This window comes from Mobula hypostoma, chromosome 4 (assembly GCF_963921235.1).
Source record: "Mobula hypostoma chromosome 4, sMobHyp1.1, whole genome shotgun sequence".
In the NCBI taxonomy this organism is placed as follows: domain Eukaryota; kingdom Metazoa; phylum Chordata; class Chondrichthyes; order Myliobatiformes; family Myliobatidae; genus Mobula; species Mobula hypostoma.
In genome coordinates, this window is record NC_086100.1 from 25376338 (window position 1) to 25403194 (window position 26857).

General features: G+C 40.0%; 1 protein-coding gene across 1 annotated transcript in view; it reads left to right on the top strand.

Annotated features, from left to right (window-relative positions):
* The first annotated feature begins 1671 nt into the window (after window positions 1-1671).
* Window positions 1672-26857, top strand: part of pcolce2b (procollagen C-endopeptidase enhancer 2b) — a 47527-nt gene continuing 22341 nt past the window's right edge. The window contains exons 1-4 of the mRNA XM_063045411.1: window positions 1672-2103; window positions 3152-3257; window positions 21768-22023; window positions 23581-23705. Of these exons, the coding sequence (XP_062901481.1) occupies window positions 2030-2103; window positions 3152-3257; window positions 21768-22023; window positions 23581-23705 (561 nt within the window). The 5' untranslated portion in view covers window positions 1672-2029. The remainder of the gene's footprint in view (window positions 2104-3151; window positions 3258-21767; window positions 22024-23580; window positions 23706-26857) is intronic.

A 26857-nucleotide genomic window follows, 5' to 3' on the forward strand; every position in this document is an offset into this window, starting at 1 on the left:
GCTGTACATTTACAGAAAATTGAAAAGTCAAACATTTCTTAAATGATGAAAGATGGATCTGGATGCCTGCATGTCGATTCAGATTCAGTTATTTATCAGATATACATCAAACATACAGTGAAATAAAAAACATACAGTAAATCACTGAAAGCTACCATGTAGATGAAGCAATCAATTGGGAAGGCGATTCCAGAACAGGAGTAGCATTACTGGATTACAAGGAGCCCTGGCTGGATTGCAGCTGGATCACCGTTTTCCCGCCTTACCCAAAGCTGGATATACTGTATTTGTGATGGAGGAAGTGCAATGAAGATTCGGCAGATTGATTCTTGAGAATGTGGGCTTTGACTAGCAGGAAAAAAAATGAATCATTCTAGACTAGAGCTATATACTCTTGAATCTCAAAGGATTATAGCGATTTCAGTGAAACAAAACCCACAGGGGCTTTGACAGGGTAATATCGGAGACGTTACATGGTCGGCACAACATTGTGAGCCAAAGAGCCTGTAATGTGCTGTAGATTTCTATGTTCTACGTTTCCCCTAGTCTGGCATCTAGAAAGAATCATAAAGTTTAAATTTGCTGTGATCTGGGTGCAAAGAAATTTGTTCTTTCAAAGGGCAGTGTATGTGTGGAGTTCATTTTTAGAAAAATGAGGTACAATAGTTCAATTCCTCTCACTTTAATGTTTCAGAGTAGTGTTCAAAATCGTCTTTGAAAGTATTTTGCCACTGCCAAAATCTTTCAGCTGTACTCTCCTTGGTAAAAACAAACTATATAAATAGTATATACCATACTGTTGACCTCCAATGCTTGGATCTTGAACATGGTGGAAGTGTGAGGTGAGACATGATCACGAACCGTTTTTTAATGTCGGCGCAGGGGTTATTTTCTGGCGCGCACTGTATTTAAAAACAAAATTATACTGATAATTTTTATTTATTATGAATAACATAGCGAACCATATTGATTGTGGACTTAATGTAAAAAGAAAAGATGCTGGAAATCTTCAGCAGTTCAGGAGCGCTTCTGCGTGGGCTTCCACAGGTTCCAACCGGAGCCCGAATTGGTCTGTTATTTAGCGAGTCTCTCTCTACCAAGTAAAAGTGACCTTTCCATCTATGTGGGTTCCGAATGTTAGCCGCACGCGGAGGTTATGACCCTTAATTTTACAAACTAACACACCTATTCTCTAACTGCAACCACTTCATAAACTAGCCTGCTGAGGTCACTCAGACGATCAAAGTAACAGTCTTGGAAACTAGTTTAAGTTCTGCGGGTTAGTTAAACGGGGAGACTTTCTGCCCAACAGCACGCATTCTTTAAAATAACGTAGCCAATGAAAAAAACGCGAACCAAAGTAAATGCGTTTATTTAAAAAAAAACTCTTACAACTTCTATCAACTAAATACTTTACTCCAGGTACAATGTGCACCTATGGCGTCGATAGGATGGGGATTCTCAAAGATTTTCGCTGAACTAGGCGTTTAAGCCAATTCTCCGCCTCCACACCCGCCCCTAATCAGCCTGGGGTTGAGCCAAAGGTGGCAACCCGAAGTCTGCCGACGAATGTCTCCAAAGGGTGATGGAAAAACACCGCACTTCACATCTCTGAAGTCAGCCTCCTGTATAAAAGTCACCGACTTGGTTGTACTCCCCGCCGCATAACAAGCACTGCTCTTCCCGTTGCTCTGCGAATCAGAGAAAATCGAAACATTTTACCTCACTCAAATTAATTTTTAATTTGGATTTTTTTCTTTAAAGATCCACGCAGATAAAAGTTAATACATTGTCATTTGTTAAAATCGTAACTAAAAGTGTTTTAAGACCTAGGGAAGAGGCGACTGCCCTGTGAAGGCGGCTTGCCTCCTCCCCCGAAGAACAAACGCGATATTCATGTGCAGCGAGCCAACTGCCTTCCTTCGGGGAATCGTAGAGGCGGCTCCGGAGACGACCCAGACCCTGTGCGAGTCTGACTGCGCCCCGGACTCTCCCTGCTAGGCTCCTGACCTGATTCACGTCGAGAAACATGAAACTCGCTGCTTACCTACTCTGCCTTTCGTGCGCGAGTCTGGTCTCAGGCCAGCTTTCCATCGGAAAAAGGTAAAACAAAAACTATTTCTTAAACTTTTAGTTCTTAAACTGCCGTCTACTCTCGAACATCGGACGCCTGGTTTATTACAGCGGGAGAGACATTCCGGCGTTTGTTCATGTCATCCAGGGTAACGAGGCTGAAAATTTACTCCCTGCCATTCCGCACTGTCAGAATTAATAGATGATCCTTGTACTCGAGCACCTAAGATCAACTTGGTGACTGGTAAAACGCGCTGGAAGCTACTTACAATGTGGTAGCGTCAGGCAACCAACTATTCCCACATGGAGCTCCCGTTTTACTGTCCCACATCCACGCAGGAGTTTTACACTGCTGCTTCTGGTCAGAGGTTTGCAGTCGTAAAACATGAGGGTCAGAAGAAGGCTTCAACATAAATAAATCATTGTCAAGTTCTCATGCGCGGGATTCCATTGTGGGAGAATAAATGCTAAAAAAAATTGACTTGAAGTTTCATGTTTGAAACGGTGCTTCATGTGGTAAAGAACGTTTAGATTGAATGCGACCAGGGTATTTTGCATGTTTTTGTATTATTGCATTACGGTATATTAGGCAAAGGTTCGCTGGTAATCGATGGCAGATTACTTTGGTGTGAAATCGTGCTGTAGTCTGCTTAATTGCTGTTTCATACTAACCGAGTGAGTTATGCTTCGCTTATTCAGACTATCCACGCAAATTTGGGGGATTAAAATTGGATCTTGATTTTCAGATAATGGTGACGTATCAGTTAGTCTGTGAAATTAAACTGCCACAGTGAGACTTGCGAAGAAGAATCGCTTGAGATCAATGCTGCGATTGCTTAACTATTTCTGTCATATTCCTTTGTCCACCATTTTAGCTGAAGCGCTGCCCGCTAAGGTAGCCTTGAATAAGTTAACAAGTATCGTTAAAAGTAACCGCGTTCGGAATTTGAAAGGCGTGCACTGCGTTCAGGCAGTAATAGATGGGTTTATTTGGACGCTTCCTTACTGTGGAACTGAGGATTAATGACGCATGCCATTGAGTGATTTGTAAATCTGCCTGTCTTGTTGCCATTACCAGGAACTTTAAATGTGGAGGAGTTAAAAGCGGAGTGTCGGGTTTCATTGGAAGTGAGGGGTTCCCTGGACTCTACCCTGCCAACAGCAAATGCACATGGAAAATTACGGTATGCATCAAACGGATAACTTTATATTTTAAAGGTCGCAATGTATTTAAGCGTTTCGTAGGAACAAATGTGACAAAATTAGTTAAAATCATTAAATAACTGCACCAATTAGTACATAAATCATGGCAGTAGCTGCCTCTATTGACGTGAGCTATTACTTAAATAAAGCTTTAAAGCCTGAAATGCAGATAGAATAGTATGAATTATATTCAAATGATGAAGCCATTTGTCTTCTGGTTGTTTTGGACTGAACTGGAACAGTCTACATTATTCTCAACGACTCCACTTTCATGTGCCATTTATGAAATGTTATTTTCAAACAGTATTCTAACCTCCTGGCACCATCTCCACTTGAGCTAAACCATGCAATTGTAAGATAGATGAAAATATTCTTCTAACTTGTGCATACTCCAATGTTGAAAGCCTTTGGCTGACTCACCATGCAGGAAAAAATATCTTTCACCAGTTACTGTCTCAAAATCTTTGACTGTCAAAACCCTTCTGGATCCCCATTGAATGATTTCTTGTTGGCTGAAAGAGAGAGTGCTCTGGGAATGAGTAGGGGGTGGAAACTTTACGAGGGATATAATCCAATTTCACTTACTTTGCTTCCAAATATATGGTGATTTTCAACCAATACGGAAGAAAATATCTTCCACAGTGCCTTCAGTGTGGAAGACACTAGCAGTGTGGCAGATGTTGTAGTGTGTGAAGGAAGAGAAGTGGGTGCAGTTACTATTACAAACGAGAAGGTGCTCAAAAAGCTGAAAGACCTAGAAGACACCCAGACCAGATGAACCGCAGCCTAGGGTTCTGAAAGAGGTAGTGTTGAGATTGTGGTGGCATTAGAAATGATCTTGCAAAAATCATTGGAGTCTGGCCTGATGCCGGAAGACTGGAAATTTCCAAATGTCCCTGCACTCTTTAAGAAAGGAGGAAGGCAGTGGAAAGGAAATTACAGAGCAGTTAGCCTGACCTCAGTGTTTGGGAAGATGTCAGATTGTTAAGGATGAGGTTAAGGAGTACTTGGTGACACAGGACAAGATAGGACAAAGTCAGATGGTTTCCTTCAGAGAAAATCCTGTCTGACGAACCTGTTGGAATTCTTTGAGTAGATTTCAAGTAGGATAGATAAAGGGGATGCAGTGGATGTTGTATATTTGGACTTTCAGAAGGCCTTTGGCAAGGTGCCACACATGAGACTGCTTACCAAGTTAAGAGCCAATGGTATTACAGGAAAGTTACTGGCATGGTTAGAGCATTGGCTGATTGGAAGAAGGCAGCGAGTGGGAAAAGGATCCTTGTCTAGTGACTAGTGGTGTTGGGACAACTTCTTTTCATACTGTATACAAATGATTTAGATGATGAAATAGATGGCTTTGTTGCCAAATTTGCAGATTGGTGGAGGGGCAGGTAGTGTTGAGGAAACAGGTAGAATGCAGAAGTATTTAAGACAGATTAAGAGAATGGGAAATGAAATATATACATGGTCATGCTCTTTAGTAGTAGAGATAAATATGCGGACTATTTTCTAAATGGAGAGAATATCCAAAACGCTGAAATGCAAAGGGACTTGGGAGCCCTTGTGCAGAACACCAGGTTGAGTTGGTGGTGAAGAAGGCAAATGCAATGTATTCATTTCAATAAGTCTCAAATACAAGAGCAAGGATGTGATGCTGAGGCTTTATAAGGCACTGGTGAGGCCTCACCTTGAGTATTGTGAACAGTTTTGGACTCCTCATCTTAGAAGAGATGTGCTGGCATTGGAGAGGGTTCAGAGGCGGTTCATAAGGATGATTCCAGGAATGGAAGGGCTATTATAGGAGGAACTTTCAATGGCTCTGGGTCTGTACTTGCTGGAATTTAGAAGGATGAGGGGGATCTCAGTGAAATCTTTCAAATGTTGAAAGGACTAGACAGAGTAGATGTGGAAAGGATGTTTCCCATGGTAGGAGAGTCTAGGACAAGAGAGCACAGCCTCAGGATAGAGGGGCGTCCATTCAAAACAGAGATGTGAAGAGATTTCTTTAGCCAGAGGGTGGTAAATTTGTGGAATTTCTTGAAACATGCAGCTGTGGAGACCAGGTCATTAGTTGTATTTAAGGCAGACATTGATAAGTTTTTGATTGGACACGGCATCAAAGGTTGCGGGGAGAAGGCCGGGAAATGGGGTTGAGGAGGAGGACAAAGGATCAGCTATGACTGAACGGCAGAGCAGACTCAAAAGGCCAAATGGCCTAATTCTGCTCCTATATCTTATGCATACATTATGCAGACTAGACCTGGATTCACACACCACTTCACTATCGCTAGGTAATGGTGGATTCTGGTTGGCAACTCCACTCACTGTCTGCTAATCAGTCTACCAAGAAGGCAGCTTTTGAAAATGTTTCATTCCAAGCAACTGTTTGAAGATGTTGTAATGGGAAGTGTGCAAATTCAATCGAAATATGTCTCTTTGAGTTATCTTCTCACTTCTACAATGGACAGCATCCAACCAAGAAATCTCAACAAAATCTAGGCACTGTACTTACATACTTTAACTTCTATTTTCCATCCACTCTATATTTTTAAACCATTTAATTTTCTCCCCCCTATAGGTTCTTCCACACCATGTACCAAGGCTAAAGAGTGAGCAGGAGGCCTGGTTCCTCTTCTCTGCCAAAGCCGCTTTTGATCAGCTAGGAGGTATGCAAAAGTGGCCTGGGGTAATTTGCCCACTAACTTTCTCTCCATCAGCATATGACAATCAGCCTTCCCTTCACAGCCTCCCTAATAGTCAAATAAGTGCTAAAAATATTACCCCCTCGTTATTCCCTTGTTTTAAGGGATTTTTGCTTTGAAAGATTGGCATCTGTGCTTTCAGTATTCAAATGAATCTGACATAAAGGAACCAGATGTAAGGTGCAAGTACCAGCCCCAGGGAAGAACCTTTACCCTGAAATACTGACTGACTGACTTCTGTTTTTCTATAGGTGCTGCCTATCCTGCTGGGCTTTTCCAGGTCTTTTAGGGCCTCGTTCTTTTCATGTTTTATTCCAACTCCTTACAAGTTCCAAAGGCAGAGCTCAGGGGCACAGAAAAATAAAATGTGTCTCTTGGGCCTTCTAGCTAGGACATGTAGTAGAAAAGAACAATAAAAAGGAAAGAGTTTGCCAAGGCCCCTTCTCAAAATTTCAGTAGCATTGTGTACGTGACTAGATATACATTTAATACTCAATTGTGTTTTTTTTTCCACAGTAAGTAAATTGAGTGGTTGTGACAGGGTGTGGGGGGATACCGTATATTCAACATAGACCCCATTGGCTCAAAGTCGTACAAAATCAGAAACTACTGGACCTGCATATTAGATAAATTGTAATTATAAGCACTATGTTTGGGTATGACGATTTTTCAGAAAGCTAAATTAATGCATTGATTGTAAATACTCAGAATCACACCTAATACATTTAAATTTATTCTGGCCTTAGATATTTAATGTTTTTCTTTTATCTTAGAACAGTGGACTCCAGTTTATTGAGACACATTTGGACCAGTACATTGTGGCCCAATTAAGTGGCTGCCCCAATTAGCTGAAATTTCCTGGAAAGTTGTTTTAAAAAAAAAAGAGACAAACTTGCCACTTAACTGAGTAATAATGTGTGTACTTAAATAAAATACAGAATTAGAATATTACCAATAACTCTACATTACTATAAATCTGAGTATTAGTTCCTAATAGTTATCAACAGAGGAATTCATCCAGTATATGCTTCAGTGTTCTTTTGATAAGACTGCAAATGAACAGAATGAATGCAGACATCTAGTGCAGATAATGGACTGCCATCGTACAATGTTTTTAACGATTGCATCCTCCAAATTTTCATTGTCACTGTAACTTTCAAGGTGATTGCCAATACCATCAAATTCGTCATAAGTCCTAACTTGTTGAAGTAGTGAAATCATTTCATTTTCACTTTGAACTGTTTACGTCATCTCCAAGCCTGCATGCTTGAAACCGTGGTAAGTATGGCGGTCACTCTCCTCCTCTATCAGATTCCATTCTTTTCCAGCCCTTTACCAACCACCAATCTGGCTTCCCCTATCACCTTCCAGCTAGTCCCCTTACCCCACCTTTTTATTCTAGCATTTTCCTCTTTCCTTTTCAGTCTTGAAGAAGGGCCTCGGCCCTAAATATTGATTGCTTATTCACTTCTATAGATACTGCTGATCTACTGAGTCCCTCAAGCATTTTGTGTGTGTTGCTCCAAAATGTCTCATTGCTTATTTCTCACCAACTATCAGTAGCGAAAGTTACTGCTATTTGAACACAAACACATGCAATTGACACTATTTAAAAACCGTTTGCTCTAAGATGGTGGAGCATCTAATGGCCACACAAGTGCACACATCTGAGGCAAGTTAGAAACTGTTCGGCAACAGCCTCCTGTCCCAGTTAAGTGCTTAGTGTCCCAAATAAAGGGAATCCTGGCTATTTTTTTTTCAATTAGTTTTTGTTTTTTAAGAGTTGTCTCAAATAAGTAGCTGCCTCAAATTAACTGATGGCCCAATTAACCGGAATCCACTGTACTGTACTCATTTGATGTCCAGCCTCATCTTATCAGCCAGGATACCAATTTACAGAACATTTTAACCCAGGAAATTATAGACCAGCAAACTGTTGGAGAGGATCCTGAGAGGCTGGATTTATGAGCATTTGGAGAGACATAATCTGAGTAGGGATAGTCAGCATGACTTTGTCTAGGGCACGTCATGCCTTACAAACCTGATTGAATTCTTTGAGGATGTAACAAAACACATTGATGAAGGTAGAGCAATGAATGTAGTGTACATGGATTTCAGTAAGGCATATGATTAGGTTCCCAATGTGAGGTTCATTCAGAAAGTAATGAGGCATGGGATCCCAGGAGACCTTGCTTTGTGGATCCAGAATTGGCTTGACCACAGAAGGCAAAGGGTGGTTGTGGATGGTTTGCATTCTGCATGGAGGACTGTGACCAGTGGTGTTCTGCATGGATCTGTTCTGGAACCCCTCCTCTTTGTGATTTTTACAAGTGACCTGGATGAGGAAGTAGAAGGGTGGGTTAGTAAGTTTGCTGATGACACAAAGGATGTGGGTATTGTGGATAGTCTGGAGGGTTGTCAGAGTTTACAGCGGGACATCGATAGGATGCAGAACTAGGCTGAGAAGTGGCAGATGGAGTTCAACCCGGATAAGTGTGTAGTGGTTCATTCTGGTAGGCCAACTTTGAAGACAGAATATAATATTAATGGTAAGACTCTTGGCAGTGTGGAGGATCAGCGAGATCTTGGGGTCCATATCCATAGGACACTTAAAGCTGCTGTTCAGGTTGACAGTGTGGTTAAGAGGGCATATGGCTGTGTTTGCCTTTGTTATCTGTGGGATTGAGTTCAAGAGCCATGAGGTAATGTTACAGCTATATAAGACCTTGGTTAAACCCCATTTGGAGTACTGTGTTCAGTTCTGCTCACCTCATTGCAGGAAGGATGTGGATACTATAGAGTGGGTGCAGAGGAGATTTACAAGAATGTTGGTTGGATTGGAGAGTCTGCCTTATGAGAATAGGTTGAGTGAATGTGGCCTTTTCTCCTTAGAGCGGTGGACAATGGGAGGTGACCTGATAAAGGTGTATAAGATGATGAGAGTCATTGAGCGCATGGATAGCCAGAGGCTTTTCCCCAGGCTTGAAATGGCTAACACGAGGGGGTATAGTTTTAAGGTGTTTGGAAGTTGGCACAAGGGGGATGTCAGAGGTAAGTTTTTCACACAAAGAGTGGTGGGTGCGTGGAATGCACTGCCAATGAAGATGGTAGAGGCTGATACAATAGGGTCTTTTAAGCTTAAGCTTAGAAAAATAGAGAGCTATGCAGTAGGGAAATTCTAGGCGGCTTCTAGAGTAGGTTACATGGTTGGCACAACATTGTGAGACAAAGGGCCTGTAATGTGCTGTAGATTTCTATGTCTATGTCTATTCTAACATCCACCAACAGCATGTCCGCACAGAAAGAACATGTAACATCGAACAATCTGCTGAAGAAATTCAAGTGGGTCGAGCAGCATCTGTAGGGGTGGGGTGCAGGGAAAGGAAGAAGTTGTTGACAATTCATGTTGAAATTGCTCTATCAGGCTTATCAAGCGGACTTGAGAATGAGAAGGCAGGGTGCCGCTCTAGGCTGACCTAAAAGGGTGATGGCCTCAGGTGGATCATGTAGGGTGAACCAGGAGCAAGGATGGACAGAGTAAAGGGCAACTAAAAGTGGGCCAATCAATGTGAGGAGCTACAGGCCATCTCAGATAAGGCTTGTTTCTGTGCTTTATGATACTCTGATTCTGATTCTTTATAAAACTTTGAATTATCATAAATGGAGCAGATAAAACTAATCAGCTGTAACAGGCCAGCAGAAGAGTAGCATTTGCCATTTATGCAGAGATAATTTTCACAGAAAGAATGGGAAAAGGCAACGTGGACTTGCTGAGTTCTAAGGGTGTTTGTAGACAGAGAAACTTGGTGGTAGATGGGGAGATTCATGAACGGGTCAACTAACTTTGCAGAGCATATTAAGAGTGGTTAGCAAAATATGGAAATTTGGACTTAAGTAGAGGTATTAAATATAGAACAGAAAATATAGTAAAAGACTTTGTTTGGCAGCAACTCTGGCAAAAGAAACCCTTTATACTCAATCTTTAATAAGGGCTATTAAGGCTACTCGTAGAATATTTGATCAGCTTCTGTTATTAGTATAGAACAGCATTTATGCAACTACAGCATCTGGATATCAATGGCTGAGACCACATTTTTTTAAGAAAAGAAAAGCAAATTGGAGCAGAAAGGTTTGGAGGAATATGGGTCAAATGCAAGCAAATGGGACTTGCTTAGATGGGCATCTTGTTTGGTGTAGACTAGTTGGGTGAAAGGGTCTATTTCCATGCTGCATAACTCTATAACTTGCTGAGTTCCTCCTGCAGATTGTTTGTTTCTGCAGGTGAGAGATGACCTGATAAAGGTGTATAAGATGATGAGAGGCATTGATCATGTGGATAGTCAGAGGCCTTTTCTCAGGGCTGAAATGGCTGCCACAAGAGGACACAGGTTTAAAGTGCTGGGGAGTAGGTACAGAGGAGAAGTCGGGTAAATTTTTTACGCAGAGAGTCGTGAGTGCATAGAATGGGCTGCTGGCAACTGTGGTAGAGGCGGATATGATATGGTCTTTTGGAATGGTACATGGACCTTAGAAAAATAGAGGGCTATGGGTAACCCTAGTAATTTCTAAGGTAGGGATATGTTCGGCACAACTTTGTGGGCTGAAGAGCCTGTATTGTGCTGCCGGTTTTCTATGTTTCTGTGTAGATTCCAGCATCTTGCAGTCCCTTACACCTCCACAAAGGACTTTTTATGTCTTTCACAGCCAGCGATTGTCCCAAAGCATCTCACAGTAATATAGTGCATTTTTCAAGTACAGTTACTGTTGTGATTGTGTACTTTCATTTGTGGAACGTAGGAATTGTCCCCCTCTAACTGCACCTAAAATGAATTAAAGTCAATCGCATTACATGTAGTTCAGTCTGGGTGAAGATGGCAGATTTCATCCCCCTAAGGACATTTATTATTAAACCAGATGGGTTTTCGTGATCATTTGAGTTGTATGATCACCGTTACTGATATTAACATTTATACTCCAGATTTATTTTAACTTCGGTTTAATTTTCCCAGATGTTGTGGTGGGACTTAAATTCCACATTAACTGTCAAAACCTTTCAATGGTAATTTAGTAATTTAATCCCTCTACAAGAGGAAATGTGCAGTTAATTTACATTTAGTTTTTGGATAGCTCCCTATTTCTTTTTCAAAATAATGCCTTGGGTTCTTTTAAGTGTATCTGAGAGGACAGAAAGGATATTGACTAACATCTCAGCAAATGAATGTGTAGAACTCCTTCAGTACTGCACAGGCATGTAAGCATAGGTTTCAAAGGTACATTTAATGTCAGAGAAATGTATACAATATACATCCTGGAATGCTTTTTCTTCACAACCATCCACAAAAACAGAGGAGTGCCCCCAAACGATGAATGACAGTTAAATGTTAGAACCCCAAAGTACCCCCCTCCAGCTCCCCTCCCTCCCATGTGTAAGCAGCAGCAAACAATGATCCCCCCCCCTCCACCAGCAAAAAAAAGCATTGGCACCCACCACCGAGCACTCAGGTGTGCAGCAAAGCAACATCAAATATACAGACTTGCAGTACCCCAAAGACTACTTGTTCACCTGGTATTCAACATACCACAGGCGCTCTCTCTCTCTTTAAGGGAAAAAGAGGTGTCCCCATTTCACCGCGAGAGGGGAGACACAACAAACAACTTGCTGGTTTATGATGGTAAAATTGCTTTCTGTCGCTTTTTCTGAACTCTGTGCCCAAAGGTCTTGGGTCTCTGGGCACACAGCCATAGATCTTCCGACTCCCACAACATACCGATCTCCTGCCGGGACACCAACCTTCAATCTGTCTGTCTCCAGAACCATGAGATCTCAGCCCTCCGAAGGCGATCTGAACTCTTAGGCTGCGTCCTAGGCATGTCGAATAATGGCCGGTCGTGAAACCCCAAGAGTGATTCCCATTCCCGCAAAGAAGATTTTTGTGGTAGAGTCCAAAATAGGATTTGAACCTGCTATCCTTTGACTCTAATGCTACAAATTAAGACATAGTAGATCTCCACAGAGAAATTTAAATCTGTTGAAAACTCTTATGTGAAGACGTGACAAAGTATTTTGTTGATGAGTTTTTTCCTTTTTCCATCATTATGTTATGGCTTTAACATTCTTTTTCGTCTCGGAAGACAGAAAACAGACTTGTTCCATTCCAGTTATTTTTCTTAATCAATGACTCATGTTACAGCTTTGTTCCAAGGACTCCCACGGCTCACTGGTTCCTTGCCCATCAAATTTTCTGGGAAATCTAGCTCAAAAACAAAATCCTCCCCATCGATTTGTTAAAAGTATATAAAGAAAACTAAAAAATGTATAGTGTGACAGTTTTACCTTTTCGCAGTTATTCCTAATCATTTGGATAAACTAGGATAATTACTGAGAAAAGGCAACAGATTGCAGAATTATGATCACTGTCCAAAGTAAGGTTCTTTTATTTAAAGTGAGAGTGGATTAATTCTGTGCATTGATTAACTGAGCTATCTTTAGCCTAAGCAGAGTTATCTCAGGGGTGAGAATGGGTCTGGTATTCATTGTTTACCAGAGGAAACTAGGAACCACTCTTCAAAAGCTGCTGACAAATGGTTAGACTTGCATCTGCATAAGATTAAATGGTTACATATCGTAATATGAAACAATTGCATTAAATGGCAAGAGTCCAGGTTCAGATGGAATAGGTAATGAGTTTTATAAGAAGTTTAGTGACTTATTAGTACCTTATATGGTATGTATAGCAAGTCATTTGAAATTGGCAGGTTACCCCAAACCCTGAACGAGGCCATTATCATGGTTATTCCAAAGAAGGACAAAGACCCAGAGGAGGTAGGATCTTATAGGCCAATTTCACTGCTAAATTCGGATCAGAAAATTTTGGCTAAAATGCTGGCAAGGAGACTCGGTCAGCAGATAAATAAATTGGTACACTCAGATCAAACAGGGTTTACCCCTAAAAGGAATTCTTTCCATAACATCAGGTGCCTTCTTAATATTCTCCAAGACATCGTAAGGAAGACCTTATAATATTAAGTTTAGATGCTGAGAAAGCATTCAACCAAGTGGAATGGCAATACCTCTACGAGGTTTTGAACGAATTTGGAATGGGAGACAAATTTATAACTTGGATTAAGCTACTGTACAGTAACCCTAATGCTGAAATACTAACTAATCAGACCCTCTCGGAACCATTCAGTTTGCACAGGGGCACAAGACAGGGCTGTGCATTAAGTCCCTTATTGTTTGCGTTGGCCCTGGAACCACTGGTGGAGACTATACGCTCTCATCCCGAAATTTATGGGTACAATACGGAATATACTATCAACAAAATTTCCCTTTATGCGGATGATGTTTTGTTGTTTGTAACAAAACCATATATTACTATTCTAGTCTTGCTGGAAATAGTCAATGTATTTGGCACCTTCTCGGGGTATAAGATTAATTGGGGGAAAGAGAATTATTCCCAGTCCGAGTAGAAGAACAGGAGGGGCTTAAAGAATTTCCATTCAAAATAACCCTTGAGAAGTTTACTTATCTTGGAATTGTAATAACCAAAAGGTATAGTTCTCTATTTGAAGCAAATTTTATCCCTCTAATTGAAGAGATTAAAAAGAAAATAGAATTTTGGAAGACACTCCCAATTTCTTTAGTGGGTAGAGTAAATGCAGTCAAGATGATCTTTCTTCCCCAACTGCTCTATCTATTTCAGAACCTGCCCCTCTATCTTACCAAAACCTTTTTTAAAGGATTAGATTTGATAATTCTACCTTTTATATGGAATTATAAAGCCCATTAAATTAGGAAAGAACATCTCTGCAAGAGTAAGACTAGTGGGGGGCTGGCACTACCCAACTTTATTTTTTATTATTGGGCTGCTAACATTAGCCATATAGCATACTGGATAGATGATACAGTTGTACTTCCCGGATGGTTGGAGATGGAACGTGAGGATTGCCTACCATATTCCATGGGGGCAATCATTATGTCCCCTATTCGGTTAAATAAAGCCTGTTATAGAGGCAATCCTATTATGCATAGCACCATACAGATGTGGAGACAAATAGGGAAGTATTTGAAACTCAGAACATTATCTTTTCTTGTACCTATATCAGCGAACCCCTCTTTTATCCCCTCATGTATAGATGGGGCCTTTGATGCATGGCAAGAATCAGGGATACGCAATGTTGGAGACTTATGCATACAAGGGATTTTTGCGTCATTTTGGCAGCTCCAGGACAAATTCAGATTGCAAAAGAGTATTTTTTTCAGGTATCTCCAGCTAAGACAATACAGTATATAAGATCTCATCTTTCTAGTTTTGAGACGGCAGAACCTGATAAATTAGATAATCATTTAAGATCATGTTTAGGGACAGAACACATCAGCACCTATCTGTATGATGCCATACAAAACAAGTGCCATACAACAATAGGTAATATTAAAAAAGAGTGAGAAAAGGAGTTGGGTACAGAGATAGAGGAGGTTATATGGAATGAGGTTTTGGAGTATGTTAACTCCTGTTCCATCAATGCCAGGCATTGTTTAATACAATTTAAAATCCTACATAGACTACATTACTTAAAAGTAAGGATTCATAAAATATTCCCAGAGGTGTCTCCAATGTGTGAGAAATGCAAGTCCTCGGAGGCAAATTTGTTACATAGTTATGCTTTATGTCCCAGGATACAAGAGTATTGGAAGCAAATATTTGAGGTCCTATCGAAGGTACTAAAGGTTCAGATGATACCAGACCCCATTTTCATAATTTTTGGAACTTCTGCGAGGTCAAATAAATTCCAGGCTACCCAGCAGCAACTCCTGACCTCTGGCATACTTAATGGAAAGAAACTCATACTGCTGTTCTGGAAAAAGGAGGAAACTCCGTCACTCAGACAATGGCTGGCTGCATTAATGGATACTCTGCATCTAGAGAGGATGAGATACGTTATCAAGGACAGACTCAAGGAATTTGAAAAAAATCTGGCAACCATTACTGTTGTATTTAGAAGAGACCAACAGCTGAAGTATGTGTGGGGGGTGGTAGGACCTAAACAGCACATACGGGAGGGGTGAGGGGAGGGTAGGGCTGGGAAGGGGAAAGGAGATGGGGTGGTAGGGTTTCCTTTGCTTTTTGCTTGTTTACTATACATACATTCATTTGATTTTCATTATGTTATAAGAAAGAAAAGGAAAAAGAAGCATTGTACTTTAGGACATTGTCGGTTGTGGTTAAGCTGATGTTGCTTCGCAATAAAGACATTTGAAAACAATTGCATTAATAACATATTTCAGGTATTGTTATGTTTGTCTTAGTTTCAAAATAACTCTGAATTTCGTGGTTTGAATGATAAAGTAGAACATTGAGAATCATTGATGTGGTACTCTGGCCTGTAGCTGGTGGTGGTGAATGATGAAATGGCACGTTTCTCTGTTTGCCAGTTCATGCACTTTTTGCGTAGGACAACATTGCAGGTGGACTGAAGGGAGACAGAGGAAGATGACTTTAGATCATAACTGAGTATCTCTTGCAGTATATCAGCAATGACTCTCTGTTGTGTTGTTAATTAACCCAGAGCCTATGTAGGCAATTGTACATATTCAGAAATCTATCCTTGCCTGTGGGAGGGTACTGGCAGTTGAGAACAACCTACTTTTGGTATCTGCTGGACTGTGTGATATCCTTAAACTTGTCATTTTTGTTCTGGGGGGCGGGGAGGGACTGCTTGTGAGAAAATAATCATGGATATGCCAACACTTGTAGGTAATATTACAACTAGCTTTTTGAAACGGGAATAAAACTTTTTTAAAAAAAAATTCGAGATAGTATCAGAAGTGCACTCAAATACTGTTCCATATTCTGTTTCAAGCACTTTTAATGCCACATCTGAGATTATGTTTGAATATAATGCCTAGTATGTCCATGATGATGTAGCAAACAATTTGTGTTTATAAAGTCACTTAAATTTGATGGCAACTCTTAATTTATAAGAGTGCTATCAGAGTTGGGTTTCGTGATGAGCCTCAAGAGGAGCTATTACTGTAAATGTTGAGAACGTAATCGAAGAAGTAAATCTTTAGCAGCGTCTCAAAGGAGTGGTGAGTCAGAGAACTAGAGTAAGAATTTGCAGAAACTTAAGGCCTTGGAAACTTAAGGCCTTGGAAACTAAAGGCACGGCTTCTTATTCTGCTAGTTTAGCCATAAGTAATCTTTACTTGGATAAACTGATGTAACTTTTTATGGTCTAGAATCTTGGGGTATCCCAACTATTCCAGCTAATGGAATGAATTTTGAAGTGTAGTCATGGTTGCCTATCAGAAGGTAAAATAGTTCCCTTATATTATAAATTTCCATTTAAATTGATTAATAATTACTTTTCATATCTTGGGATTAAAATTACTTGTAAACATAAAGATTTATTTAAGACTAACTTTTTACCATTAATAGACCATATTACTCAACTTTCATCTAAATGGTTTCCCTTATATTTAACTTTGATTGGTCGTATTAATGCAGTTAAGATGTTTTTTTTGCCAAAATTTTTATATGTGTTTCAGGCATTACCAATTTTCGTTCCTAAATCTTTTTTTGATAAAGTTGACTCTAAAATTTCTTCATTTATTTGGCAGAATAAGAATCCGAGACTGGGTAAAATACATTTACAGAAAGCTAAGAGAGATGGAGGTTTAGCATTACCTAACTTTAGATTTTATTATTGGGCTATTAATATTCGACATATGAAATTTTGGTTACTTGACCGGGACATACTATCTATTCCTAAATGGGTAGCATTGGAATTACAATCTGTTCAGGGTTATACACTTGGTTCTATTTTAGGTTCCTCTCTTCCTTTTGATTCGAAACGTCTTAAGCAGGTCTCTAACCCGATAGTTAAATATGCTTTGCGCATTTGGTTTCAATTCAGAAAATTTTTTGATCTTAATCAATTCGGGTTAGCGATTCCTATTTTAGATAACATATTTTTTCCTCCCTCTTTTACGGATCGCGCTTTTCAAACTTGGAAGACTAAGGGTATTTTACGGTTTTTGGATTTATTTTTAGATGGTTCCCTTATGTCTTTTGAACAATTATCTAATAAATATAACTTATCAAGAATACATTTTTTTAGATATTTACAAGTTAGAAATTTCCTAAGTACTATACTTTCTTCCTTTCCAATGCTTCCTCCTATATATATTTTAGATTCGATAATTAACCTTAATCCATGTCAGAAAGGTGCATCGGCTATGATTTATAATATTATTATGAAACTTAGGAAAGCTCCATTTGATAAGATTAGGGTAGATTGGGAACAGGAATTGGGGCTTACCATTTCTGTGGATGATTGGGGGCAGATTTTACAATTAGTTAATACTTCCTCTATTTGTGCTAAACATTCCCTAATTCAATTTAAAGTGGTTCATAGAGCACATATGTCCAAAGATAAGTTAGCGCGTTTTTACTCGCATATTAATCCTTTCTGTGATAGATGTTCGGGGCAGATAGCCTCTTTAACTCATATGTTTTGGTCTTGCCCTACTTTGGAAACTTTTTGGAGAGATATTTTCAATATTATTTCTAAGGTATTAAATATAGATATCTCTCCTCACCCTATTACTGCTATCTTTGGACTACCTAAAATTTCTAGTAATCTTTCCCCTTCAGCCCGTAGAATGATTGCATTTCTTACTTTAATGGCGAAAAGATGTATTTTACAACATTGGAAAGAGCTTAATGCTCCAACTACCTTTTTTTGGTTTTCTCAGACGATTTTATGTTTGAATCTGGAGAAAATTAGAAGTAACCTTTATGATTCTTCATTTAAATTTGAACAGATTTGGGGACCTTTTATTCGATATTTTCATTTAATGTAATATTTACCCTTCTTGTTTTTTCTTCACTGTTTTAATGGAGGTCGGGATTGAGGACGTGATTTTAAGTTTAACTCTGTTTGGTTTCAAGTTAGCCCATTGCTTTGCTTTGCTTTTAGTTAGTTGCACGGTGGGTTTTTTTTTGGGGTTTTTTTTTTCTTTTTTTTTCCATTGATATATATAAAATCTAGTATACTATTATGTTATCTTGGTTTCTTATGCTTAAATTACATTGTTTGTAGTATTTTCTTTTTGGTATTGTTATCTTTTGGAATTTTATTATACTTTAACATTGTATTAATGTTTATATGGCTTACCTTTTTTGTATACTTACTCAATAAAAAGATTTAAAAAGAAAGAAAGAAGGTAAAATAGCAGGAATAGATTGTACACCAGCAGTTTTGACTTTGGTGTATCTAGGTCTGAATAACCAATTATCTGACTGTAAACATTGGGCAGAATTGTATGTCTGGTGTTTCGCCCTCTGCACGCACCTGAGCCAATTCTGCTGGTCATCTGCAGCCTAGAGTCACTTGATATCTGATGTCACTAGGGCTCTGACAGTCCATTAAGGAGGTCCTATCCCTAAAATCTCACTGACAGCCCTTTGCGTCTGGCTAAATTGGGGTTAAGACTGCGTAAGAGATGGTACAAAACTGATTTGAAAACTTAATATACTTAACTGGTAATTTTTATAACTTTTTCCTTTTTCTCCTAAATCAGTTTCTTGCAACCTCCTTTAAAATACAAATATATGAACATATGAATCATGAACAGAACTAGACTACTAACCCCTTGAGCCTGTTCTGCTATTCAATGAATTTATGGCTGATCTGATTGTAAGCACAGATCTACATTCCTGTCTGCCCACTGTTATCGTTTACTCCATTATGAATAATCCATCTGGATCTGCCCTAAAGACATTACTAACACTTCTTGGAGGAAAAGAATTGCAAAGACTCTGTAAGGGGGAGAAAATCACCTCTTATAAATGGTGACCCCTTATTTTTAAACCCCTTTCTCACCCTTCTAAATCCCAGGGGATACAAGCCTAGCCCTGTCCTTACAAAACAAACTATCCATTTTGAGTTATCAGGCCAGTAAACCTTCTCAAACCTGATTTCAATATATTTGCATCTTCCTTTAAATAAGAGACCAAAACAGTAGAATTTACCAGTTACACCAACAAAACCAAAGCATAACTCTCCTAGTTGTGTATTAAACTCCCTTCGTAAGAAATGATGCAATTTTACTAGCTTTACTAATTACTTGTTACACCTGGAGCATTGCCATGAGTGTATTCATTATGCTTAGGATTAGTTAAAGGTCAGAGAAATTCCAGTGCAATGACTACAATTAATTCCCAGTAACACACATCAAAGTTGCTGGTGAACGCAGCAGGCCAAGCAGCATCTGTAGGAAGAGGTGCAGTCGACATTTCAGGCCGAGACCCTTCGTCAGGATTCCCAGTAGTCCTCTTGCATAGCCTGAGACCAAATGCCATGATTACTTGTTTTTAACTATTACAAATCTTAGCTAATTTTCTTTCATTCTGAAAATATTTAAGATAATGGATTTATAAGTAAAATGAGCTGATCACATACTTGGCAATGGTCAATTATTGTTAAACATATGGAGATACAGTGAAAAGCTTGTCTTGCATACTGTTCACGCTGATCAGATAATTACCCAGTGCAATGAGATCGGGCAAGGTAAAACAATAACAATGCCAAATTGTGTCACAGCTACGGAGAAAGTGTAGTGCAGGTAAAGAATAAGGTGCAAGATCATAACAAGGTAGATTGTGAGGTCAGAAGTCCATTTTATTGTACTAGGGGACCACTTTATAGTCGTATAACAGCAGGGTAGAAGCTGTTCGTGAGTCTGGTTGTATGTACTTTCAGGGTTTTGTGCCTTCCAACGGAAGAGGAGAGAAGAGAGAATGACTGGTCTTTGTGCTGGCTGCTTGACTGACGCAACAAGAAGTATAGACCACTCCCTTGTCTTCTAAGTATTGATAAAAACCACAAGTACCAAGAGCAGGGATAGGCCAGTTACCCTCTCAGATCTACTCTATCATTCAGTAAGATCATGGATGATCCAGCACTGACCTCAGACACCACTTTCTGACACCCTCCCTGTTCCCCTCAACTAGAGTCTCCGGTTAATCTTGTGCCATGTCTGGGCTGTGTTGTTGGACTCCAAGTGGAGTCTAATGGTGAAATAAACTGCCTGTTGTCATTCAGGAAGCCCAGTGCATGCATGGAGCTCCAGTACTTACCGCCACTCTAATGGTTGAATTGCATTTGGAAACACTGGTAGTCGTCAATGATACCCAGCCTTTTGCTTTGTAGGATACCCTGCTGTGGACAACTCATTGGTCAACCTCGTCTTTTTGTATGGGTGCTTGTTCTGAGCTAACTTTACATTTATTACATGATGCTGACACTCGCGTAACAATGCTTTCAGGTTAAAACATTAAACATAGAACATTACAGCATAATGCAGGCCATTTGGCTCACGATGTTGTGCCCAGCTTTCAACATACTCTGAGATCAATCTCACCCTTCCCTTCCATATAGCCCTCCATTTTTTTTAACCATTCATGTGCCAAATTAAGAGTCCCTTAAATGTCCCTAATGTATCTGCCTCTACCACACATTCCACATGTTCCACATATTCACCACTGTCTATGTAAAAATAAAACACAACTACTACTTCTGACACCCCTCCTCCTATACATTTCTCCAGTCAAAAATTATGCCTCCTCATGTTAGCCATTTCCGCCCTTGGTAAAATCTGGCTGTCAATGTAAGCATTGCAGACTAAACAAAAGTGTAAAGTTTTAAAATCTATCCAAACATGTCAAATTTCAAGCTGTTACAAACAAATCTAATTAAAGTTAATTTTATTTCTTTGTAACTGTTTGAAGCAGATCCCCATCGATTCCTCTTTTTTAAAAAAAAAGGTAACTGTTAAGTTTATTCACTTGCAAAGAACCTAGATTGCTTCGTTAGAGTGGAGAAGGCTGGGATCTTATAAGTGAAGTTTGTGATATTTTTAACAAGACAAATGGAAAAATTCCCACAAGTTGCAGTCAGCCTCTGGAGAATAAAAGTTACGATCAGCATGTAACTTACTGCTCGTTAACACATGGCATTCAGGGCAGCAATGAGGGTCCTCTGTCTCTGTCTGTCCTTGGCCATCTTCTGGAAACTATTTAAGTCCTGGGTTGAGATTCAGGAATACCATCGCACATGGGTGTAGAAGAATTCTTCATTGCTGTTTCTGTAACAGTTTTGGCTGACCAGTCAGGGTTGTTAGCCCTGAGCTGGAACTCCTGAACCTGGAGGACCAGTGTTAGCCTGGCCTCTACCCTTTGACCTGTTTGGCATGGGTGATCCTACCAGGAGCCAAACTATAAAGCCCTGACTGCGGCCAGCAAAGCTCTCCAGGGCATCGAGGCAAGCAAGCCGTCAAGTCACAACAAGGTTGTGGCCCTCATGGAGGGTCAGCATGTAGCAGAATCGGAAGCTGTTGTTTATACAGTTTTGCTGGGACAGGAACAGTTATGGATGTAGTCCGATGACTGCTTTTAAAAACAAAAGCAAGCGTGTGAATATTTAATTCAAATCTTAAGGGGAGCAAGCAGGGAAATGGATCCAGTAGGACAGCTAATTCAAGCAAGTAATAGAGCTACAGTAATACAAATAACTTTCTTTGGTTTCCTCTTAAATAGCAATCCAGATTTTACAAAATTCCCACTAAAATATAAATTTGAATGTGAGTCTCACTCACACTACAGCTCTGTACAATAGTATCTTTAGTGTACTATGCTGCACCAGAGTACTTGTCCTTTTAAACCTTGTAATGTGAGCAGTGAATTTTGAGTGAATTTTGCTTTTTAATGTTGCTGTTCACAGGTACCAAAAGGCCGGGTGGTTGCTCTTAATTTCCGGTTCCTTGATCTGGAACGTGACACACTCTGTCGGTATGATTATGTTGATGTTTACGATGGACACGTCAATGGCCAGCGGTTGGGCAGATTTTGTGGGACTTCAAAGCCTGGCGCCATCATCTCATCTGGCAACAAAATGTTGGTCCAGATGGTAACCGATGCCAACACTGCAGGAAATGGTTTTGTTGCTATGTACTCTGCAACCAGGCCAAACCAGAGAAGTAAGATCATTTCATTTCTATTGGCAGGTTATGCACTATTAACCAATGATAAAACTTGAAACATCTACAAACCAATATATAATTCATTCAGTGGTGGCGTTCTCACCTTTGTGGGGAAAATGTTGGATGTTATACCCAGCTCCATTAGCCCAGAGTGCACACATCAATCATTTTGGTGTAGTCTTTTTAGCTGAAGTTTCAAAGATAAAAATCCCATGGCACTATATATTGAATTGCACAGGAGTTCATTCAGTGAGCTGGTTAGAATGAATTAATCAAACACATCATGGAAAATTCCTTTAATCCAATTGAACTCTGAAAAACAATCACACTATTGATCATTTAGAGGAGGCCAGTGCAAATGGTGAAGTTCATACAAATCGTCTATGAGCATCTTTATATGAATGTTAGTGTTATTTCAGCACTTAAATTTCAAATTGGCCTAACTCTTATTAAAGGATTTTAAAATAATTTAGTATTGTTATTTGTTTACTGTCATATGATCCAAAATATAGTGGAAAACCTTGACTTGCATACTGTTTATATAGGTGAAATCATTACACAATGCATTGATAAAAGAGTAAAATGATTATAATAGAAGTAATTAATTCGGAAAGATATGCATAAATGTTTTTGTTTATGTTGGATTTTAATAATTCCAAAATAAAATTTGGAAATTCTAAGGTGTAAACAGTATGTAAATCAGAGCTGCTGTTGTTCCTTTTCATGTCTTGTGGTGCATTGGGCAGCAGTTTTTTCGGTTTCCTGAGCATTTGTCTGTTTTTTACGAGGCCAAGTTGCTCGCTCACTGGTCAACCCAGCATGAATGGAAAGCATGCAGGGAGCCAGCCGGATTCAAACCCGGGACTGTCTGCCTTAAAGTCCGGTGCTGATGGTGCTGATGCCACAACATCACTGGCTGCCAATAGAACAGAGTACTGTTAATAAATCTTTTAAGTAGATTCCAGTTGCTGAAGTTATAACAATGGAATCTAATACTATTATTTTGGATTGTTGGCAGAGAAAATACTCCAGTTCCAAGCTGGTAGGTGTCCTATTAATATTGGCAGATGAATTTAAAAGTCACCAGGTTGATTTGAGTGAATATGCATGTGCTAATTTAAGCTCACTTTTAAACAGTTGCTATTTTGCTGGTGAGTGTGAGAAGTTCTGTACACTTGAAACCATCTCAATTAGTGGTCATCGCTGACCACAACAGATAAGCAAGAACTGTTTCAACGAGATCGCACAGATATGAAGCAAAGGAACAATGTTTTGTTGACATCTTGAAAATACGTGCAACACAAGTAGGTTTGAAATGTGATGTCATCAGGTCCAGCAGCATCTGTGGGGAGAGAGATTGAACCACCAGTTCAGCTCAATAAAGTTCATATTTCTGTTTCCCTCCACAGATCCTGTTTGACTAAATGAATATCTCTAGCATTTTCTGTTCTGTTCATATTTCCAGTATGTGGTTTCTTAGTTATGTATATGTATATTTCACTTGAATGCTCACTCTGAACATATAATGAGAAGATTTTTATTCCATCACCATAGATGATCAGTTTTGCGGTGGTCGTCTGGAAAAGTCACCTGGCTCCTTTAAAACACCCAACTGGCCAGATTATGACTACCCAGCGGGAGTCTCCTGCTCGTGGCACATCGTGGCACCCAAAAATCAGGTACCTTTGGCACCCAGAAACAAGTGTCCTACTTCCCTGCCACTTTAGGCATTCCCCTGGGATTGAGGATGGCATGCTTGCCCTCTGCTTCTGAGAGTTCTGAAGTGACCAGTGTGGGACACCAGCCCCTTCCACATTGGAGCAGGACATGTCTTACGGATGGGTGGTCTTACAGGTGGTATACTGCTGATGTTACTTATGCAGGGCGTCTGTGTGCTCCCAGTGTATGGGGGTCAAGGTTAGCAATACCATCCCAAATGCGCCTTTTCCATTCTGAGCCACCATGAATCGGTATTCCCAAACATGAATGGGGATATTGTATTTTATTTCAAGTTGGCTTTGACACATCCTTGAATTATCTTCTACTCCCTCAGCCCTTCCGTTCAGCAGAGGAGGAAATAAGGTGTCTGTTTCAGGAGCTGAGTGTCAGCCACGTGAGCAATGTAGCAAGCTCAACACAGCAGCTAGGTCCTCCTTGGCCCCAGCATTTTTCAGCTCCTCCTTATAACTCAAGCCCACCAGTCCCAGTAACATCCTTGTGAATTCTTTCCTGCACCCTTTGACAGCCTTCCTGTAGCTAATTGACCAGAAATGCACACAGTGTGGCCTCACCAAACATCTTGTACAGCTCCAACGAGACAGCACAACTCTTTCGCTCAATGCATGAACTGGGAAGAATTCTTCTAAATCCTGAGATCCCACAGCTTGGCTGTACAAAAAGAAAGACAAAGAACCAATATTCAAGGTGATATTTGAGCATCAACTGTTCTTAAGCCAAGAATTTGTTCATCAGTTTCACATTTTTGCAGTATGAGGTGGAATGAATGTTCCTGACTAAATGTCAAATGTTGTTCTTCCCTGCCAAAAAGATTTGCCATCTAAAACTAAGATGAAAGTGAATTTGAAGAATAAATAACTAGTTTTAAAAAAAATCTGAAACTTACATTTGTAAGCTTGTGCTTTGATTATATAGTTCATTTTCCTTTTGTTCTGGGGCTTCTACTTTTACCGCTCATTCATTCTACACAGTTGTTACTTTATTTGGGAATTTCTTTCTACCCTTGTAACTTAGGTGGAGAAGAGAAAAACCAGGGTCTGCAGGAGACATGAGATCACTTCTCATTCACGCTAATTTAGCCCAAGCAATCCTGCTTCTTCAGTGGTTTTTGGACCAGTATGTGCAAAGTTGGAAAAGCACTGCTCATGCCATTACCGATTTGAACCTTTCTCTGTTGTAAATAAGCTGAATGGCTGAATCTGGTGAGATGTGGACAATTTTTAACCATGGAATGCAGAGCCTGAAGGATGGATCAAAGTAAATTGAAGAGTAACTCTCAAAAAGCAATTGGATATATTCTTAGAAAAGAGGTGAAAGAGCAGGGGAATGGATTAATTAGATAACTCTGTCAATGAGCTGGCTGAAGCACGATGAGCTAACTGACTACTGTGCTATGTGACTGACTAATCTGCTGTGCATACATTCATCAGCCAAACGATTGCTGAAGCAAGCCAGTATATCAGCTTCCCTACAGACTGTCATCACCAACTTGGCAGGGTGCTGGAGTCTGACAAAGGGGAAGCATTCACTAAATTATAAAGAGTAATTGATCACCTTCCTGTTACCATACATGCCCCTATCAATAATCCCATCCACTCCTGTGAGAAAGAATTCACTCACTCCTTATGCAGCTCATTTGTGACTGCGAAATACATTGATTCCTCTATTCCTGGCCGACGCCACATTTGCCAAGGCTCTACCTAACTTCACAAAAAAATTGTTGCTAGGTTGCGTACAAGGCAGGCAAAATTGTGGAAGAGCAGTATTAATCTTTTATTAATAGTGGTAATTTGCAAGTCAATAGATTTCCATTTCTGAGGAGACAAACCATCTCCAGGTTCATAGGTCATAGTATTAATCTGCCTAGTCCTATTGACCTGTACCCAGACCACAGCCCTCCAGACCCCTTCCATCCATGTACCTATCCAAATTTCCCTTAGATGTTGGAATTGACCCTTCATCCACCAATTGCACTGGCAGTTTGTTACGCACTCTGAGTTAAGAAATTTGCTCGTGTTCCCCTTAAACATTTCACCATTTACCCTTCCCCCATGACCTCTAGTTGTAGTCTCACCCAACCTCAGTGACAAAAGTCTACTTGCATTTACCCTATCTATACCCTTCAGAGTTTTTCATACCTCTACAATCTTCTACATTCATAGAACATAGAATAGTACAGCACAGTACAGGCCTTTTGGCCCACAATGTTGTGCCGACCTTTAAACCCTGCCTCCCATATAACCCCCCACCTTAAATTCCTCCGTATACCTTCTAGGGAATAAAGTCCTTATCTATTCAACCTCTCCCTATAATGCATCCCTATCTACCTGAGATGCTACTATCAAGGAATTACGGACTTGTATTTCCAGATCCCTCTGTTCTATAGCACTCCTCAGTGCCCTATCAGTGTCTGTGTAAGACCTACCCTGAGGGTCCTCCCAGACTGGAACACCTCACAGTTGTCTGCATTAAGTCCCATCTACCATTTTTCAGCCCATTTTTCCTGCTGGTGCAGATCCTCTGCAAGCTGTGATGGTCTTCCTCGCTGTCCACTACACTCCCAATCTTGGTGTAATCTGCAATTTTGCTGATCCAATTTACCACATTATCATCTACATTGTTGATCTAGATTACAAACAACAACGGATCCAAACCAGTCCCTGCGGCACACCACTAGTCACAGGCCTCCAGTCAAAGAGGTAACTGTCTACAACCACTCTCTGGCTTCTCCCACCAAGCCAATATCTAACCCAATTTACTACTACATCTTGAATGCAAAGTGGCTGAACCTTCTTGACAAACTTCACATGTGGGACGTTGTCAAAGGCCTTGCTAAGGTCCTTGTAGATAATATCCACTACCTTGTCTTTAATCAGCTTTCCTGGTAACTTCCTTAAAAAAAAATTCTAGAAGATTAGTTAGACACGGCTCACTGCACACAAAGCCACGTTGACCATTTCTAATTAGTTCTTGTGTATCCAAATATCCGGTCCCTTAGAATACCTTCCACTAACTTCTCCCACTACTGCTGTCAGGCTCATCAGCCTGTAATTTCTTGCCTTATTCTTAGAGCCTCTCTTAAACATTGGAACAA